The following is a 21,134-nucleotide window of genomic DNA, read 5'->3' on the forward strand; positions in this document are numbered from 1 at the left end:
CTATGTTCTATTTTTAGTAATGACAGCCATTTTTTTGAAGGATCAAAAATCCCCACATCAGTTCTATGCAGGATACCCCAAGGAACATTCATACCAAGTTTGGTTATAATTGATCAAGTAATGATTGAGGAGAAGAGTTTTGAAAAATTGTTAACAATGACGACAACGACCTTTGGCCAGGTGAGCTAAAAATGACAAACTAAATTGTCTTAATTTACCTTAAACACTCACCAGGATTTATTTCAATGATTACACTGTCTTCAAACTTTCTCTGAGATAATATGGCACTAGCAACATCTCCTGAAAGTATTAAATCAATATGTCAAGACATATAATGCTCTGAAGAACACAGCTTGATATGCCTGCAAAGGTTGAAAGCCTAGGGAAAGTATTGACACAAGATTGATATGAAATCACAATTGTGCTTAAATAGTAGAAACAGTTTAAGTTTCAGATATAACATGAATGTTAGATTCAGCATATCAAAGAACCCCATATATTCATTAACTATTGAAATCAAATGAAGTTCAAACTTTGGACACTTATTTTGAAATTTAACCAACTAGACTGGGAACTTCGGGTTGAAATAAAATAAATCTATGAATACAGCTTCAGATTCTGATATATTTTGTAGTTGAACATAAACAAGTTTAAAATTAAACCCTGATAGGGATCAACTTGAAAACACAGCCAAAGAACAAAATTCTAAACTTGTAGTAAGATTCAGCATATTAAAGAATACCTAAAGACCATCAAAACGGGTGAAGAGAATAAGCTATTTATACAATTTTTGAAAAGTGCTGTTTTTTTGTTGTTGCTCTTTTTGGTCCCTAATTCCTACAAAATTATAAAACAACCCCAAAATAAACTCCAATCTTCCCTTTGTTGTATGGAATCTTGTGGTACATTTTCATGGAGATCCATTCATAACATTCAGAAACCAACAACTATGATGACGCCCATGAAAACAAAGATGTTATTGAAAAAACACTCATTAAAAAACTACCCGTACCAAATTGATATTTTTGGCAAACGCTCAATATTTAGCAATAACAACCCTTGTTAGTTTGACTCAATTCAAAGCTTCCATGCTTCTATTAAATTGTGTATTTTCAAAGTGTAACAAAAATTATATAAACTAATTTAAAGGACCAAGAGATTTCTTTTTTTAATACCTGCTCTAGCTTTATCAGAAAACATGTAGCCACCATCCTTCTTGACTTTTGATTCTTTACATGTTGTTGTATCCTTGATTCCTGATTCTTCATTAAACACTCCTTTAGTTTTTAATTGTCTAGCTTGATTATCATTAGATCTGCTGGTTGAAAAGTGTCTGTTTGAATGTTTGTTGGGAAATCTATACCACTGTGCATGTTTAGAATATTTTGTAAAGGTCCAAAACTTATAGATATCTAAAGATGTCCTCTTAAAAAAAATAACTCTAAGATAACACTGGGCAAAAATAAAATCTGTAGATGAATTACTAAAATAGCATTTAAATCTAATCTCTGAACTTGCATATGGATTTCCACAATTTTGACATATTTGATTTTTCAGCACATTATTTCTCCATGCTATTCCAAGGTGACTTTTCATCTTGATTGTTTTATGGAAGCCCAACATTGTAATATCACTGTAAGTAAAAAATGATGTTTAATCCATGTTTTTGAAATTTACAGCGCAGACGAAAAATACATTGTATAGCATATAGCATTACTATAATCTTTTAAAACTTTGTTGGCAAGTAGGTAATTGTAACTCAAATGTAAAAATATCACCTCATTTTTTTTTTTTTTAAATAGCAAGTGACCATAATAAAGAAGTAAATAGGACAGATGAAAGTTTCATTATTTTGAAGACTCATTAGTCCAAATTTCTACTGATACAAAGGATTATTAAGTCACAAAGTTTGTTAGTCCAAAGGTTAGGCAAACTCAGCCAAAATTTTCTGAATTTTCATTAGTTGTAGATCACTAGCCTCGGTGACCCAGATCTGCATCTACAAATTGCTATTTTGGGCCATCCACAAAAACAGTACAACATATTAAAAAATAGAGTGTATATGCCAAAAATGGCACACGAATTAGTATTTTTATCTTAACATACGAGAATAGATATGGTGAATATGTCAAAGAGACAACAACCCCACCGGGATGAAAATGCAAAGTTAGACATTAACACTGTAGTAATAGTGGTTTGATAGTCCTGTGCCTATATAATTTTAGAGAGGACTCCTCGAAATTTTAATTGATAGTCCTTTGGGCTACCTCAATTATTTTTTGAAATTTTATTAGTTCTACAGATAGGACCACAAAATATTTTTGAGGATTACCTACTTTATATATCAGAAAGTCCTGTGGGCTTTTAAGCAAGAAAAGGAAGTGTCAAACCCTGAAATGTCAGCCCAAGGCCACCCATTGGTCTTCAATGAATAACAAGGAAATCCTCAGGGCAGGCTTCAGCTGTAAACAGTAAATATATAAATAAAGTTTTAACGACTGGTAGTTAATTATTTGGAATGTTAATTCTCCCCCTCCCTTTTTTTATCTTTTACTAATAACCTTTTGGATATGTCTAAAATTTTCTTCATTGCTCTATTAAAAATGATAAATGAATAAATTTGAACATTTCCAAAACTTACTTATATTCATATTCTCAATTTACTGCTTTTAAATACAAGTAAACACACTCAAAAAAAAATTAAGCACGAAAATTTTTTCTGTACTTTGTCACCCTTATCCACCATTCAAATCTACTGAAAAAAATATATGTGATAAACATTGCATTCTCTCAATTTTTCTTTTTATCTAAGGTAATCATCCATCTGTTGCTATAAAATCAGCAACTCACCAGATGTGTCTACACCTAATGATACACTTGATCAAATTGTTATGAATTTAAGTAGAGTCAATATTTTTCATTTACTTTTAATTTTTTGTATGTCATATTTAAGTTTCTGATAGTTTACTGTTGTTTTGTACCTAACTTCTCTGTCCCTTTATTGCATTTTCAAAATTCTTATTTTGTAAGTATGGGGAAATGTAATGTTTGTTGACTTTAGCACAGGTCTATATCTCCAACAAAGAAAATTCCCACTATACTTAAACCAACAAAAGTGAAATGCAACAAATGCACCAGTGTATAACCTATACACAAAATAACAAATATATTCAGAGGTCACTAAAGGGTCTTCCACAGTGTAAGAACATTTTTAGGCAAGCTCTGAAAGGCCAAGACAACAAAAGTGATAAAATCCATGCTAACAGAACAATGACAATTCTTCAAAATAAACTAAAAAGTAAAATAATGACACAAAGACAAATTAATGACAAAGCCTTTCCTGACTGTGGACAGGGGCATGAAATCTGTGGTGGGGTTAAACTAGTTTTATAAGGCCTTAACCATTCCCCTTTAAATGTAAGGTCAAAAATGAACTGAAACAACAAACACATCATAAACTTCATTCAATAATACATCCTATTCTCGCATGGAATACCTCAACATAAACCATAAAGACAAAATGAGATATCCAATTAGGAATGTTTGCAGTAACTAAAAACTAGCTCAGAACATGATAACAGAATGATATTATCATCAAAATCACCAGCATTAAAAAATATGGTCACCACAGTTCCAGTTGACTGGATTTTGAATAGTATGTCAAGTACTAAATAGGCAAGATTTGATGAAGCACTCAAAAATGACTTAGTTTTTACATGAGGATGCAATTATGGGGTCAAATTTCTGTTTGTGAAAACAATTAAGTTTTGAAGTAATGAAAATAATTTGAAAATTAATAAATCTATTAAGGGCAGTTGATAAATCTGTTGGATTTAGTTTAAAGGATGTGCCTTATTGACTGTTTCAGTGAAAAACTGGGTTAGCAAGACCACTTTTAATTAAGCACCTGCAAGTGCTACATTTTTTTTCTATTTTTGTATCAAAAGTTTGTAATAATGAAAAATTTAGTAAATTGTGATATTGATAACCCTGGAACAACAGATTTTCTGTTAGCAATCTGATGCATTCATTAAAAGCTGACACTTTATTTCAAATACAAGCAAAATGAACCAGTTATGAAATGTAAAAACATAGTATGGAGCTTCAGAAATGTCACAATTGAAAATTAACAATAGGAAAATCAAAATCATATCTTTGGTCATGAATTTTAGGATGGAGGTTTCCATTTTCTTTGGTAATATTTAATCAAGAAAAGAAGTACAAGTACTTTTATTGTTAGGCATGGTCAACTTAAGTTCTTTACATCTTGAATGTAGCAGTTTACAAGTCAGTGAATGAGGTTCCTGTCATTACCAGGATGTATTCCAGGTTTCATAACAAATGTGTCATTGTCATTACAAATTTTAGTGATATGTGTTTTGTGTATTGCATGAAGTTATATGTATTTTATAGGCAGTGGCTGCTCGTCCATGTATTCAAAGATGCGGAGCCTCTACAAGCTAATCGTCCACACATCCAGTTTGAGTCAATAACACATGGAATCATGACAGAAATGCTTCATTTACGTCATTACTGAATGAAGAAATTGTGAGAAATTCATTTATACAAATACATGCAAAATGATACAAATACAATAGTCATTTAATAGTATCTGATCATCAGTGATGTAGTATATAACACGAATATAAAACTGTCCAGTTTATCAAGTGTGATCACAGTTTGCTAATATCAACAATATTTCTGTAACGAATCAAGCATTTCCATCACGATTCTATATGTTTTGATGCAAACCAGATGTGTGGACAATTAGCCTGAAAAAGCTCCCTGTCCATGAATGCGTGGACGAGGAGCTACTCTATTTTATATGAATCATGATTATATACGGCCAACCATGCCTCATATGGGTCCTTATAATTTGGAATTAAAATCATTTTCATCTCCTTTTTCCTATAATTCCTTTAGGGAGTCGACGCTGGAGATATTTTTTAGTCTGAAAAAAATATCTCCGTCGCTGAAACCCATGATAAGGGATTACTCTATATAACATAGCGAGCAGCAATATTATTCAGATAAGATTTCAAGCATGTGTGGTAAAAAATGGCTGCATATAATTGACTGATCTTCCTTTGGGGTTAATTTTCAATTATACCAATTATCTGTATTCTAACGCTATAATGGCATAGATGGTCAGTTCTACCAGGGACTTAGTAAGTGAACGCAAAATTGTGTTGACCCGGAAAAATCCGCAACTGGAATGGTTGTTAGAATTCCAAGGGGAAGCAACTTTTCAAATACGTTTGTTAGCCGCAGAAGTAACCACGAATGTTCTTTTGAAATGCATGGCATTGTGTTTTAATCAGGTAAAATTCACATTTTTGCAGTTTGAGATTTGAATATATAGGGTTTATACTTTCAATGCTATGCCCCACGTGGTAACAACTCCGCTTTGATAGTCGGATGATTGTTCGATCTCATTCTCTTCATAGCTTACGCTTCGCTGTGTGAATATCACTATGCTCATGACTACATTGATGCTGAGAATTTTCTTTTTGAACTTCTTTCACAAATTCTTTAGTCAAGATAAATCTAAAAAGATGCATTAGGTGGCGTTAGTGTTTCAGTTTCTATTTTTAGATATTGATCTTGGCAGCCATTTTATGTGTACAACTGAGTAAGTTGTATCCATCATCATAGTTAATTTCTACGTATTTCATAGATGTTGCCCATTTTAACATATAACTTAGATAGATATTGTTCTCGAGTTAACGACACTTCGTATAATTATTAAAATTTTCACGTTAACATATTTTTCTCTGCGGAACAAAGTAACTAGCTTTTGCAAGACTTGAACCATGTGACTTGAACGGTCATCAAGTTTAAGCATTTTGTAGACCAAACCAATCCTGTTCAAAATGGCTAGTTTGGGCGTGGTAGGAGTCTAAAAAGCTTTGTCCCAGACGTCCAATATTAATTGATAGACGGGGTGGCTGAAGTCGGTGTCCTCAGTCTCCAAATGTACATTACAATTTACATGAACACATTGCAAAGACACAATATTAGTTGATGAAGATAAATATTATTTTTGGTGTGATGTCATTTAAATTTGATAAGTAAATTGCAGAAATTTAAACTGACTGGAAGCCATTTCGAACTATCAAGTCAATATGTCCAGATAGAAAAATCATGGTTTTTCATCGTACATGTAAATATCTTTTAAAATACAAATGAAATTTAAAATGCCCAGGATTCATTCTTTAAAAGATCATTTAAAAGATTTTTTATGAATAAATTAAATACATGTAAGATATAGCGGTAACAGATTTTGGGTTCTATGTAAGTTAACCTAAGCCAGTTACGAAAAGTCACCTAGCTACAATGTACACTTACAGTACACTCAGGGACATTTGTTTCTCCAACACTCTAGTCAGAGTTTTAAATCTGTGTTAGTAGGTGAAACACTGTCATTCTGATTTTTTATCAGTGAAATATGAGTGTTACACCCACCCAGCTTGGACATTGTACATGTATATTCTGGTTGTTAAGACCTAAATTAAAAATATGCTTGTTTGCCATTCACTGAACGACCAGATTTGAAGGGCACAACCCAAATTGTTTTATTGCCAAATCTTTGACGGTATTTTTTATCAGTGAAATATGAGTGTAACACCCACCCAGCTTGGACATTATAAATTCTGTTTGTTAAGGCCTAAATTAAAAATATGTTTGTTTGCCATTCACTGTCAGACCCGATTTGAAGGGCCTGGCCGAGATCTGGGCACCAACGTTCTTTTAGCCATTTCTCAATCCCTCGAAAATGCTGGGAAAGTCTTGTAATTGATCTTTTTTAAAGGGTTGTTTAGACTTACTTAATCAATGTGATTTTAATGGATGATTGGCCCAATGAGGCTGAGTCTTTAGGTTCTGTTCCTCTGTCAAAATAAAATACAGGAACACTTCAAAATTTGTGCCATTTGTTATTAATATACATTTTTGTACTTAACAATTTCCCGACGAAATTCGCATGGAAAGATCTTTAAGATGTGTTTGAATACATCCTGATAGTTTGACCTTTGATAAAAGTGTCAGTCTTGAACAAATAGCTAACGGCGTAAATTTTAAAGCAGACTTTGAAGAGGCGATTACAGTGGTTCTCGATTTGGATCAAAAACTTGAATGTTTAATTTTTGAAGTTTTGAGACATGCCCCAGTGAAAATTCTCAATCCAGTTGCCAAAATCTACCAAGTAGTACGAATCAATAGTTGATTTGTCCAGCTTTAATCCAAGCTGTCAGCACAATAAAACAGCAGTTGAGACAATTAGCACATGGTGTTAATGATTGACAAATATATCATGAAAATTGTGAAAAGACATTTATCGTTGATACACACTTCATAACTGTCCTGTATTGAGTTATAATTAATTGCAGTCCATTTAATGACCAGACACACATCAAAGACAATGTATACAATGTGTTCATTTAAATTTTTTAAAATAGACAACTATGTGGGAGGTTCATCAAGGGATTATTTTTATACGGGAGTTAACATTGGTCGGCATCAATTAAAGTTTGAAATGATTTAACAAAACTTAGCATTAAAATGAAGATGTATGTAGGTTGTATTTGAAACATATGTCTCAGAGTTAACTTGAAGCATTTTTAGGGGTCAAAAACGGATGGCTTGGGTTGCCATCTCATTCTCGTTTGGACAACATATTGTAACTTATAATTTTTACTGACAATGTTTGCAGTCCTTATTAAGGGCTTCTACTTTGCAACTCTTATGTAAACATTTATCTAGATGGCTTGGGACCTGCAATTACAAATGTAGTTTCTTTTATTTCTGGTAAAGCCGTTCAATTATTAAAACTATCAGAAACAAAATGTGTCATCAGACTGTTTTTACAAGTCTGTCACCAGACTGTTTTTACAAGTCTGTCACTCATATCGAAATTGTTTCGATCACCCTGTCCCCTTTTTTGTAAGCACTCCTTTATTGATGAATAAATTATGAAATTTTATAGGAAGGTTAGGCATGTACTGTATATATGCCTGAGTTGATATAAGAAGAAAAATATTGTCTTTTGCCTGCTAAGGGGGATGACCCAACTTAAATGTTTTACATGGTATAAAACCTTTAAAAGGCAACTATTCTTAAACTGCTCAACAGATTTCAATGAAAATGTTGTAGGAAGATAGGGCCTAATGTACATGCACATGTGTGTATAAAGATATCAGTGTATGGTCACTGCAAGAGGATTTTTTTTCAACTTAATGATTTGACATCTACATGTACATTTTAAATCCACTTGAAGCATGTGGGTATTCTTTTTGTCAGCTTGTTACTATAAAAATTGAACATGCTGATTATTTGTTCTTGTAGAAGCTAGATGATTGTTTAATTGGTCATATGTTTTTGTGACTTTTTTATAAAAAAATTTCAGTAATTGAATGCAGAACCCATGTTAATCAAAGTGGTAAAATGTCCTCCCTTGAAGTTTCATCAGCAGCAGATGATAATGGCAGTAGTGCTAATGACTCTGTAGATGGAATGGATCAACAAACTGAAAGTAGTGCTATTATAGATGATATGCCATCATCTAATGCTGAACCTGTAGGTAATGATAACCATATTTCTGAGGATAAACATGAGGAAACAGAATCATCAAATACAATATCTGGAATGGAGACTGTACCAGAATTACAGACTACTAATAAGTCTTCTGTAGCAGGCATGAATGAAGATGCTGAAATGGATACTGACAATGATGTCAATGAAAGTTGTTTAGGTGATGAAGTTGATGGAACTAAAAGAAATACAGAACAGGGTGAAAATTCTCATGAAAAATTGGATTGTGTGACAGGTGAGAAGTTAGGTATATCCACTGAAGCTGTTGAAAGGAATGAGGAATTAACTACAACCGATCAAGATAAGAAAAACTGTAAAGAAATGGATAAAGATGAAGAAGTGCCCTTAAATAAAACCTGTGATACACTTGATCTTCAAACAGAAGGCACTACAGAAAATAAGACCTTAGATTTGTCTACTGGGGAAAACGAATTCAGCAAGTTTTTAACGCAAATACCAGCTGACTTAGATGGCAGTATGGTTGATGATGATGCTGGAATAGTTATTGATGACAAAGATATAATCAAGGCTGAAGATGTTCTTGGGAGAGGCAAGAGAAGTAGGACTCCTAGAACTGACAGTATATACACTTCAAGCATGGATGATGACCCAGATTATGACCCCAGTATTAGTGATCGTGCCCAAAAATATATAAAAGATTCCAAAGCTAAACAGACTCAACAGCTGGCATCAAATTCTAATCAAATTCAAAAAGGTTGGTGTGGCTATGTCATTTTATTTTAGACTTACCATAATCATTTTTTTTTTCTCAGTAAGGGAGTATGTGTATTTCAGTACAATGTCTAGATGTGCAAGACACTTAAATTGAAAAAAATAAATTTATAGAGTTTCAAGTTGTCTGAATATGGAGGCAAGTTACAGTATACTTTAAAAGCAAACTTTTTATTTGAAAAGGGGGATACAGTGAAACTTCTGTCTTTCAATACATATCATTCTATTGAACATGCTACATGTTACAGTCAAACTGAATAAAAACATAATTATCCACATGTTTAATTGTCACATGATTTTTAAACATCTACTAAGACATATAATATTTTCTATTGCAGTATGTACACCTTTGAAGAAACCCAAGTATCCTCATCTTGACGTGAAAGCATTGGAACTTCCTGGAGAATATGGTAAGTTCCTAATACTGCCTGTGTACCTTCTTCTCAATATTTGTTTATGCATCTCCATCATATTCAAAATGACAATATTGGTTATCTTGGCATCCAAGTTTTAGTATATAATGATCAAAAGTTGATGTCAACCAAACCCAAAATATCACAAGTTGACAAAAAAGTCGGGAATCTTTGGTTGCATATAATAGGGAAATTAAAAAAAAAAAAAAGACCTGCTAATTTAAGAGGCCAACATAATTTTGCCTCATATTTTTACTGTTTATACCGCCTGTAAAAAAAAACATTTGGAGGAAAATAGGAATCATCCTGTCTGTCCGTCTCTGTTTGTCCATTTGTTCATCTTTCCACTTATCTTGTAAGTTCTTTTAAACTGTTCAATAGTATAGGAAGCTTCTTGTATGGATATTTTCAATGAAGATAATTATTGTTTGATGCCTGCAAATAGAGATATTCTAAGTTAAGGGGTTATAAATATTAAAACTTTGAAAGTGCAACTTCTCTCAAAATGCTTTATTTTTTTTTTATTAATGTACTGGTAGATGTCTGGACAATAACTTGACTAGAAGCGAATGGATTTCTAACATTGTGCCACAAGGTGCCATGCCACTGAAATAAGGCTGGGGTTAATTTTGGAGGTTGTGACTTCAACCTATCAAGATTTTGGGGCCAAAAAATTGGTGACTTTAATTCTAGTCACACTCTTACCCAGTGTCAATTTTTTTTTGGGAATAAAAATTCAAAGCTGTGTCAAGCTTAAATAGTGTGTCCATACTTGCTCCAACTGTTCAGGGTTTGACCTCTGCTATCATATATGTATCAAGCTGTGCACTTTGAAGCATTTTATTATTAGTTACCAGTACAATATTGCTAATTTTTTTGTGCTTTCAACCTATTTGTAGTATTTTATTTACTTAAACTTCAGGATGGCATAGAGAAATTGTTGTCAGAAATACTTATGATGACAATAAGAAACGACCAGCAGATGTTTACTATAAACCGCCTACTGGTAAAAAGCTGGTGAGTAAAAAGTTACTGTAGCTACAGAAAAAAATTGTATGCTTTAAAGTTCTGAATTTGAAGGTTGATGATTTTTTACCTTAAACTATGGGCTTTAGATAAAATTTTCCATTTTTTGGGGGTTTTTTTTATGTTACAAATTGTATCTGTGCTATTACTATTTTGTCTTTTATGATACATTTTTGATACTTTGCATGTGGGTAGATGATCTCAAGTCAATTACATTTGTAGTTGCTTAACAGGGTTGTTATGCACTCTAGCTTTGAATTTAAGATCAGATTCCATATTTTTTGCTCTTTGAATGTAATCAAACTTGGTTTTATTTTTGGCATTTTTAGCTAACCTGGCCATTTCAGCTATTGCAATCACTTGGTGTCTGTCATCATCATTAACAAATTTTCAAAACTCTTCTGCTCTGAAAACTACTGAATCAATTAGAACCAAACTTAGTATGAATGTTCTTTAAGGTATTGTGCATAGAACTGATGTGAGGATTTTTGATCTGTCAGAAACATGGCCACTGTTACTAAAAATAAAACAATGGGGTCAGACGGAAGTTTTTCGCATATATAACTCCATAACCGTTAGGTGTAGCCAAATTTTGACATAGGTGAAAGTGTTCAGCATGATAATATCTATTTGTGATCAAATTGTCTTTTGAATCTGTGAAGCCATGTTGGAGTTTTTATTCTCTTTTTAATGTTTCATCTCTTAAAAATTTTCTCTGACATTACTTGACCAATTGAAACGAAACTTGGTATGAATGTTCCTTAGGGTATTCTGCATAGAACTGATGTGGTGATTTTTGATCCATGGAAAAATATAGCCATTGTTACTAAAAATAAAACGAAGGGGCCAGACAAAGGTTTCTACATACAATGTATATCTCCATAACTGTTAGTTTTTGCCAAATCTGACATGAGATAAGAAGTGTTCAGCTTGATGAGATATATCTCTGGTCAAAATTTTCTTTTTAATTAGTTTAGTCTCACTAACCACTTCCGGGTCAAATGGCCTACCCCCTATGTAGTACCAAAAACACACTGAACCTAGAAATATGCATTGTAAGTGCATTATTTGTGTGTATTTTGATCAAAAGTAGTTAAAATAAAGCTGAGAATGTGTACTTTAAAATCTTATTTGTAATTTGCTACAAAAGTGTATGAATATTGTTTACATGTGAGAGTAATTTGCCTCTATGCTGTCATTTAGCAGAAAAGGTGAAAATGTTGATTTTCAGTATTTTTATTCAAGTGAATTTTGTGAAGAATTTCTATGGTCATCACATCATTAGAATAATGATTTTGAAAGCCTTATTTTCCAAGCTTCACAATGGTATGCAACTTTAAGGTGTCATTTGTCCTGGGAATTCACAGTGAAACATTTAAAATTACTTGTTTAACACATAAAGTAATGGAAATGATAGAAGTGGTTAGTGAGATCCTATGCCATGTTAGAGTTATTGTCCTTTTTCAACCTTTTTTTCCCTATTTTCAATGTTATTTTTTTCAAAATTCCTCTTTTCTGAAACTACCGGACCAGTTTGAACCAAACTTGGTTTGAACATTCTGTAGGGTATTCTATGTACCCCATTAGAACTAATGTTGGGAATTTCGATACATTGAAAAACATAGCCGTTATTTAAAATGGAACATAGGGGTCAGTCAGAAAGGTTTAACCAAATTCTTTTTACTGCTGATAATCCTTATCTTAAGGCCTACAAAGGTTTGCATAAAATCAGTTGTGGGATGACTCCTTGTTCGAGTTATTGCCCTTGAAGGGAAAAAATGTTTTTAGCAGTTTTTCATCAATATCCTGAAAACTGTAATAGATAGAAAGAAATTTTCAAATTGGTGAAATGATCCTTATGATAAGTCCTACCAAAGTCTTTGTGAGTCAAAATTGTTTGACAACTCCTTGGTAGAATTATTGACCTTGAAAAGCAAAAACTGAACCAGGTGTGCAATTCAGGCTCCTGGGAGTTTCTTGTTAGAAGTTTTCAGCCAATATCATGAAAACTATAATAGATAGAAAGAAAGTTTGAATTGATGAAATGATCCTGATGAAATGTCTTATTTGTCGGACAACTCCTTATTTATAGTTATTACCCTTGAAAGGCAAAAATTAAAAAAGGCGAGCAATTCAGGCTCCTGGGAGCCTCTTGTTTTTTCATGGATTGTTATCCCCTGAAAATGCACTTTTGACGATTTTCCCATTTTATTACTGTTATTCAGAAAACCAAAGTTGCTGGATTTGTATACAATTCACTTAAATTTTTATTATAAATACACAATGATATAGAGAGTTGAATATGGTAATACTGAACAGGTCAGCAATACAGGCTCTTGTGAGCTTCTTGTTATTTTTGGTGCAGTTAAAAAAGTATGCGGAGTAAATTTATTCTATTATTTACTGTTTTTGAAGTAATGAGATACAAAGTGATTTATGAAAGCACCCTGAAGCAGAACTTTGTGTCAATAACTAATATTGTGTCCACAGTTGTCCCAAGTTCAACTTGGAGCTGTCCCATTGTATTGCACTCAGCAAGCTTTTAATTTTCCTTTGATTGTAGGATTTTGAAATTAATCATGTGGGTTACCATTAGACTGTCTTAACTAATTTTGAATAGGCCTAAGTTACAACAGGGTACACAGTAATGGATGTTAGTGTTTTTTCATGTATAATGTTTCCCATAAAATAAGTAGTATAAATGACATTCATGTCTCATTATGTCTTATTATTTTAGAGAACAACCTAATTATATATTTATGTTTCTTTCAGAGGTCAATGGTTGAAGTATCCAATTACTGTAAGTATCAAGAAGTATTTGTAAAGTGAATTAGTGATATATTGACATTATAATGGTGCATGTACTGGTGAATTTTTAGAAATTTAGAAACTTTCAAAAATATAGATGTGAAATAATATTTTTCACTCATTGCCTATGTTCTGGCAAAACCTTACAATACTTTATATTCTGGTACAAATATTATTCAAAGATGTTTGAAACAACAATATGCAATTTACAAATAGTGAAGAGTCATTGTAAATTAAAAAAAAATACATTGTATATATTGAGAAAACCAATATTATAAAAAAAAATAATTATAATTGGCACTCTCAGTTTTTGTGTTCTGAAAACATTCCTGATTATTTTTTTTGCAAGCTGAATTTCACATTTCAAAATCATTCAGAAAGGATGTAAACTGAAACTATTTTTTATAAGTTTTAGTGTTTTTTACTTGTACCTTCATAAGTGAGCCACTTGACTTAGGGATACCTACTTTATGTAACCTGTGACTCTAAAAACTGTACATACCAGTATATCTATTTATGGAAAATGATCACTTCCTATAATTAATAAATTTGATTATACTTCCTACATTTTGTGTATGTTGAACTGGACTTACACATATTTTTCATGTCTTTGTTGTGGATAGTACCTCCTCTGTGTAATTCGTAACTCCAAAAAAATACTGAACCAGTATTATTCAAACTTTGCACAGTGTTTATGTACATATTGAAGATTTGCATCTCCTGTCATGAACATATTCAACAAGTATTTGATATGATGCTTCAGTGATATTGTTTCCTTAAATTACTTCTGAAATAAGACTGTTTCCCCTTTTGAAAGTTTCTCAATTTGTCCCAAAAATGGCTAAAAGATGATTGTAATTAAGATAAATTATTTCCCAATTGGTAGTCATATGGTGACATATGATGTTTCTGTTCCAAATTACATTGATTAGGTGTCTCTTTCACATCATCTATAGAATTTTGTATGGTTATTCCAAGTTTCCCAAAAATGATGCATATTTTCTAGATGAAAAAAGGATGAGATAGTTTTGAAAATAACCAACAATATCCCTCTTTTTCTGTTTAACTTAGCCATTTTCAGAAGTGTATTCAACCATATCTCTTTATTCATCTTTGCTCAGTGTTCATGCATACTGTGTGCTGACAAATATATGGTTTTGATGCTGGTCCAGACATGTGATTAGTCTTGTTTATGTCGTTATGTAGTAAAAGGTGGGGTTTCTTTAAGTAATAATACCAATTATAAAACTAAGACAAACAGACAAGAATCTATTAAAATTGATTTGTGTCTACTGTTATCTTTGCAGTGAGAGGAAAGACAAGTGGGAATCTAACAGAAAGTAATTTCTCATTTATAAAAACGCCAATAAGTGAGCCACCTTTTGAAACTGTTAGAAATGCAGGTAAATCAACATTTTATAGTAGTAAGAAAAAACCCCAAATTGTGATTGAAAAAGATTCAGATGAACCTGCCATACCTTTTACTGGAAGTCCATCTAAGGTGAAGAAATCTCCAAGAGGAAGGAAAAGAAGAATTTCATTTGGAACCAGCAAAAAGCAAAAAAGTGAGTCAAAGTCCATGGTCACACATAATGAAGAGGGTAAGGAAAACAAGGCAGTTCCATTACTCTCAGAGATGCAGTTTCAGATAAAGACAGAACCAATTGATCCAGAGGAACGGAGTGAACAGGAGAAGGAGAAAGAGGCTTCCTTCCCAGAATGCCCACCTAGTATAGAGGAAACAAGAGTCTCCCCTTCTGTTTCACCTCCAAGAAAAAAATCCAAAGCAACTGCAAGAAAAAGTACAACACAGAAGTCTTTCAAACCAACAGTATCCAGTCCTGATGGGTAATCATACAATAAGATTTTGGTTCCTTGATTACTCTTTCATAGACAAGCTTAATATGTACTGGGTATTAACAGTATATGTTCTGTTTAACAAATACTTGAACAGTTATTGTGATGCTTTGAGATAACAAAAAAATTAATGAAAAGAACAAAAGTACTCCTATGTACTTAGTAAAAATATGTTAGTATTATCTGTACTTAATTGAAAGCGGTTGAAAAAATCTCAAGTGAAGGAAATTATTAGTACATACTTGAAAAATAGGAGTCTAAGAATGAATCACTCACTTCTGTTGTACTGTTAGTGTAAATTGTAAAATTAAATTCGTTTAAATAAAACCATACTTAATAACAAATGTATATGCACCAAATGAGTATAACAAAGATGGCAGAAACAATATTATTTGATTGTTTTCAGAAAACTTGATCAGTTGTGTACTTTGCATTGTCCTGGTCTAGCTGGACAACCTCCTACACTGCAATGTAATGTGTGTCAGTGTATGTTCCATCCGAAGTGTGTCAATGTTAACCCAGCAGCGCTGTCATTTTTATGTTTGGTAGGTAGTGAATGTTGAAAGTAGTTTGGAGTTCATATTTGAATTTTAGCTTTGGATAGTAAACTTTTGAAGTTAAGGTCACCATAATGACAGTTGTTTACATTAACATGTAAGAGACAGTGTCTAAAAGATTGCACGGGTGTTCAGTGGTAAGTAGGGCACATTGGTATAATGTAGGGCAGATTTCTATTTATTCAAATCAATCAAAAGCCTGGATTTGTGTTGAAAGTGTTAACACGCTTTTTCAAGTTGCTGTAGTCTTGAAAGAATACTGACATAGTTATACTGTATTTTCTTACCTTTCAGAGATGTGTTAATACGACCTGTACTTCTCAAGGATCAACAGGTTTATCAAGATCAAGTCGAATGAACAGTCCAAAAGTAATGGTTCCTATTACATCTTCAAAGTCTACTAAATCTAGCTTGATCCCGTTAAATACATTCATTGCGAATGCTGTTACTGCTTCTTCTGTAAATTCTGTCATTTCTAATTCAACTGTAAATGATCAAGTTGAGGTTAAAAAAGAACCAGTTGAATATCGTAATGACAGTAACCATCAGTTAGGGACTGGAGCAAGTAGCAATGTGCTTGGAAATGTGCGAAATTTTTTAGAACGGAAAGCTGACATTAATCAAAATCAAACCAGTAACCAGTATCCCCTAATCAAAGAAGGACTAAAGAAACCAATTCCAAATCAAGTGCCTGCACAAATGGTATTTTCACCATTGTTAGGGCAATCTTCCCCCATCAGATCAACATTGCCCTTAGCAAGTGTTCCAGGTCCTGTAGTATTTAACTCCATTCCTGTTGTCCAACCTCCTCTTATTACGTTACCAGGGTCATTAGTACAGGACTTTCACAAACCAGCACCAACTCCAAAGTTGTCAATCTCATCACCAGTGTCGATGCTTCAACCACCCCGTCTTACTGCAGCTCCAACACAGAAGCCAGTGACTCCTATGGTGCCAGAGATCAATGGCTTAAATAGTGTTGACCCATCTCAGAACAAACAAGGACAGCTTTTAACTCTGCCTCCAGTTGTTATCAAACGATTAAATTTAACTCAGCCAGTATCGTTGAAAATAAATAATACACATGTGACCGTGCCACCGTCTTCATTCCTCCGTACAGCACAAGGACTAAAGTTATTTCTACCAAAGAACACATTTCCAGTTAACACTGGAGAAACTGCTAAGTTAAGTGTTACAGTGACAAATGAGAAGACTCTGAGTTTAGATACTGGTACAAGTGATCAGTCTGGAAACCTTCCTACTATTGTACCTAATTCTAGTCGGACATTAGCTGAAGAGCCAAGGAAATCAAGACATTTTAAATCAGATATTGTTCCTACCAATTGTTTCATTCAATGTTTATATGGGGGATTTGATTGTATGATGGAGGTGTTTCGATATCTTAGTGTTAGGGATCTTTTTAGGTATGTAAAACTGTTGTTAATACTGTCCTTTTTGACAAAGGCAGAGGTTTAATGTACATGTAGTAACTCTATCTTGATTCACTGATAGTGATTTTGTTTGATACCTGTGATTTCAAAATATTTTTCAGTAGAGTTATCTTGGCTAGAAATAACATATAATAATATCCTTAGTTTTCCAACATTTGTTGAAGAATTTCTGTAACTAACTTATGTTTTCAATTTGATAGTGCTGCATTAGTTTGTCAGACATGGAGAAGATTAGTTATGCATCCATGTTTGGTAAGTCAATGTTTTTTGTTTTTTTTTATGTACTGTTCTTTGTAACAATCTTTAAAGGAATTTCAATAATGTTGTGCATTATTTTTTTAATTGACTGTTATATGTTGAATTTTTAGTAGAATCTTAAAGATTATTACTTGGGGATGAGAATCTACATGAAAAAAATGTTGGGATCATTTTTTTCAATTTTTGATTGATTGATTGATTGTTATTTTTGAGTCCCCCCCCAAACTTGACCCAAAATTATTGTTTACAATTCCTAAATGCCAATTTGCTAGGAGTCCAAATCAGTCAAGATATTCCTGGGTCATGTTGGTGGAGACAAATGTATAAATGTTTATTGGACTATAAAAAAGTTAAATTAAGTTTGTAAAATAATGGTTTACAGCTAGTTAAAATAGACCAGTTCCAATTTCAATATAAATGTTGATAGGCTACTGAGTAGTTTAAATAGCTCTCTAGGTAGAAATCTTCTCTACATTATAGCAATGTGTCCTACTTAACTACTTCAGAACACCTGTGTGATCTTTTGGACACTGTTTAAGTTTGAATAGCTGTCAATTATGATGACCTTAACCTTTAAATTTGCAATCCACCATCATAATTGACAGCTATTCAAAATTAAAAGGCAGTGTCTAAAGGATTCTGAAGTAGTTTAGTAGGACACATTGGTATAATGTAGGGCAGATTTCTACCTAGAGAGCTATTTAAATTACTCACTGGCCTGCTAGATTTGTATTGAAATTGGAACTGGTCTATTTCAACTAGCTGTAACATAAATTTTCCTTCAGAATACCTGGTACACTAAATTAAGTATATTGATGTATTGTTTATACTATACTTATATATTTTTTTAAGTGGAAGGAGGTAAAATTCAGAAAGATGAAAGTCTTAGATTGGAAAAAGGCAGCTCAATATTTATCAAGAAGAGCAGTAGAAATATTAGTAAGTTTAAAACTTGAGGTGCAGAGTGAGTACACATACACATATATTAAAAATATAATAGGAAATGACTGAACTTCTATCATCATAAGTCCTAATCTGATCTTTTACTTTATTTAGGAACAATGCTTTAATTGAGGAGCTTCAGGGAAAGAAAAAAGACATGAGTCCAATAAAAATATTTAAGTAGGCATACTATAACTGTTTTTTTTCTACACTATTAATCTCCTTAACTTATGAATAAATGTTATTTATTCTACATGTATAATTTTTTTGACAAACTTGTTAATTGTGTAGGATTTACGTGGTTTGTGTCATCATGAGGACAATAGTAAAACATGGAATCAACTGATTTTAAACAGCCATATGTTTCCATGTGTTCATACTGTGTACTTTGGTACTGTACCTGGGTCTGTGTTAGAAGCACTATGTGAAAAGATGCATCAGTTGGAGAAATTTTCAGCAGAATGGATTAGTGACTTCACTGGTGTAATGATGAAGTAGGAAATAATACTATCCGAAATATCAAATAAATACATACATTTTTACAATTGATTTTGACCAATTTATTGTAAAGAAGAAAATTAAACCAGCAAATTATATTGTTTGTTATCATTGAAATTTGAAAAGAACTGACTTTATTAGCTCACATGGCTGAAGGCCATGTCAGCTATTGCCATCACATGGTGTCCGTCGCCGTCCGTCATCGTCTTTAACAATTTTTTCAAACATCTTCTCTGCTACTACTATGCAGAATTATATGAAAATCAGCATAATTGTTCCTAATGATGTCTTGTAAACAAAAAGGGTTTCAATTTTTGATCCATCAAAAAACATGGCCTCCATTGCTATTTTAAGACCACAGGGGTCAAGTCACCAATTTTTACATGTATCTCAAAAATTAAAAGAGATATTGAAAAATACATGTGAATGTGACTTTCCTTCTTCAGCTCAAAAAGCTGTACAAAAGTCTCCATTGTGTCATTTTTGAACAACTCTTTTTTTTTTTTTTTTAAGTTATTGCACTTGAAAGTTGCAAAATGACGGTTTTTGCAGTTTTCAACCAATATCTTGAAAACAATAATAGGTAGGGAAAAAACTTAGAATTGATGAAATGATCCATTCAATAGCCATAGTCTTGAAAAGGATAATAGATAGGAAAAAATTTAAAATTGATGAAATGATCCTTACAATAAGGTCTACTAAAGTCCAATGGGTCAACAGTGTTGTAGGATGACTCCTTGTTAGAGTTATAGCCCTTGAAAGGTGAAAAATGACAGCTTTTGCAGTTTTCAGTCTATAAATTGAAAACTATAATAGACATCTTGGAAACTATGATAGCTTAATAAATAACTTTTATTTGATGAAATAATTCTTATGATAGGGCCTACTGAAGTCTACTGGGTCATCAAAGTTTAGGATAACTTCTTGTTAGAGTTATTGCCCTTGATTGGCAAAAATTGAACCAGGTGAGTGATTCAGGCTCCTTGAAGCCTCTAGTTTCAGATGATTAAGAGAGATCATATCTATACCTATGATACAAAACATCTTTTTGGTGATCTTGCAAATTTATGTAGACATATGTATATTCAATAAGCCATTAATGTTTTTTTGTTAGTTTTTGTTTTTGGTGAAATGTCTATGTGCAATTAATTAATTTTTGAAGGCTTGTGTAATGAGGTATAGAACATTTAGGAAACAGATTCATAAAATTTCATTTATATGTGCTGGAAATAATGTACTTAAATAATTATAAAATGATAAGGCAGTTACTACCAACAAGAAAGCTAAATAATTCTATTAACAAATTAAATTTGATATAAGCTGTTTTCTTTTTTAAAGGACAAATCCTACTAGGCTTGACATTGGAAAGTTCTCGTCTCTGACCAATTTAAGAGAATTACGTTTGAGAGGAACAGCAGGTATAAGTCAACCTGCTTTCCCATTCAGTGGTGGATTTAATGAATTGAAGATCCTTAAGCACCTAAATACATTGGTAGGTTTAATAAATACATGTACGAACAAACAGTGTCAATTATTTATTGAGGTTTCAGTTTTTTTCCTCATGGGGTACTTATTTTTGTGGTTTGCATGGACTGTGTTTAGCTGTGAAATCAAGAATTAAAAAACTACTATCTTTGTAGATGAAAATCAAAAACTCAAAAAACTATTATCTTTGTGGATGATAATCACTCAGATAGGAAAACTTAAAATGTTTAATTTATCATTATTCATGTGTCATGGAGAATGAAGCCATATCAAGCGGTCAATATTCCGTCACACCTTAATTGTTTAATAAAATGATAAATCAATTGTATATGTGCACTTAATATCCTTATGGCAACCTGAGTTATTTAATGCAATTGTTCATTTTTTTTTTCACAGCTTTTTTCCATTTTTCTTCTGATAACTATTGTCATAAGTAGCTCAGGGTTTTAATTTTTCCATTTAACATTGAAGTAACAATGATGCCTGAAATTTTCATTCAAAAGAATCTGACTTTTTGA

At 32.5% G+C, this 21,134-nt stretch overlaps 2 protein-coding genes across 8 annotated transcripts in view; one reads left to right on the forward strand and one right to left on the reverse strand.

The window, feature by feature from the left end:
• The window catches only part of LOC148624336 (dimethyladenosine transferase 2, mitochondrial-like), a 16,675-nt gene extending 11,445 nt beyond the window's left edge, over positions 1–5,230 (reverse strand). Inside the window, exons 1-4 of one of the 4 annotated variants that reach the window (XM_088567058.1) lie at positions 5,111–5,230; positions 2,337–2,462; positions 1,176–1,315; positions 232–300 (exon numbers count right to left, since the gene is read on the reverse strand). In XM_088567058.1, coding sequence (XP_088423184.1) covers positions 232–300; positions 1,176–1,200 — 94 coding nt within the window. In that variant the 5' untranslated portion in view covers positions 1,201–1,315; positions 2,337–2,462; positions 5,111–5,230. Of the gene's footprint in view, positions 1–231; positions 301–1,175; positions 1,634–2,336; positions 2,463–5,110 lie in introns of all 4 variants that reach the window. The other 3 variants (XM_088567056.1, XM_088567057.1, XM_088567059.1) reach the window with 3 other exon arrangements.
• Positions 5,203–21,134, forward strand: part of LOC148624337 (uncharacterized) — a 24,529-nt gene continuing 8,597 nt past the window's right edge. For 2 of the 4 annotated variants that reach the window (XM_088567053.1, XM_088567055.1), the window contains exons 1-12: positions 5,204–5,321; positions 8,405–9,304; positions 9,660–9,731; positions 10,657–10,751; positions 13,533–13,560; positions 14,876–15,416; positions 15,832–15,970; positions 16,277–17,406; positions 17,634–17,685; positions 18,544–18,630; positions 18,925–19,127; positions 20,470–20,623. In XM_088567053.1, the coding sequence (XP_088423179.1) occupies positions 8,443–9,304; positions 9,660–9,731; positions 10,657–10,751; positions 13,533–13,560; positions 14,876–15,416; positions 15,832–15,970; positions 16,277–17,406; positions 17,634–17,685; positions 18,544–18,630; positions 18,925–19,127; positions 20,470–20,623 (3,363 nt within the window). In that variant the 5' untranslated portion in view covers positions 5,204–5,321; positions 8,405–8,442. Of the gene's footprint in view, positions 5,322–5,522; positions 5,633–8,404; positions 9,305–9,659; positions 9,732–10,656; positions 10,752–13,532; positions 13,561–14,875; positions 15,417–15,831; positions 15,971–16,276; positions 17,407–17,633; positions 17,686–18,543; positions 18,631–18,924; positions 19,128–20,469; positions 20,624–21,134 lie in introns of those variants that run through there. The other 2 variants (XR_015919675.1, XM_088567054.1) reach the window with 2 other exon arrangements.

Source organism: Perna viridis, chromosome 2, assembly GCF_037379345.1.
Source record: "Perna viridis isolate PV_CMFRI_1.1 ecotype Kerala chromosome 2, ASM3737934v1, whole genome shotgun sequence".
Taxonomy (NCBI): domain Eukaryota; kingdom Metazoa; phylum Mollusca; class Bivalvia; order Mytilida; family Mytilidae; genus Perna; species Perna viridis.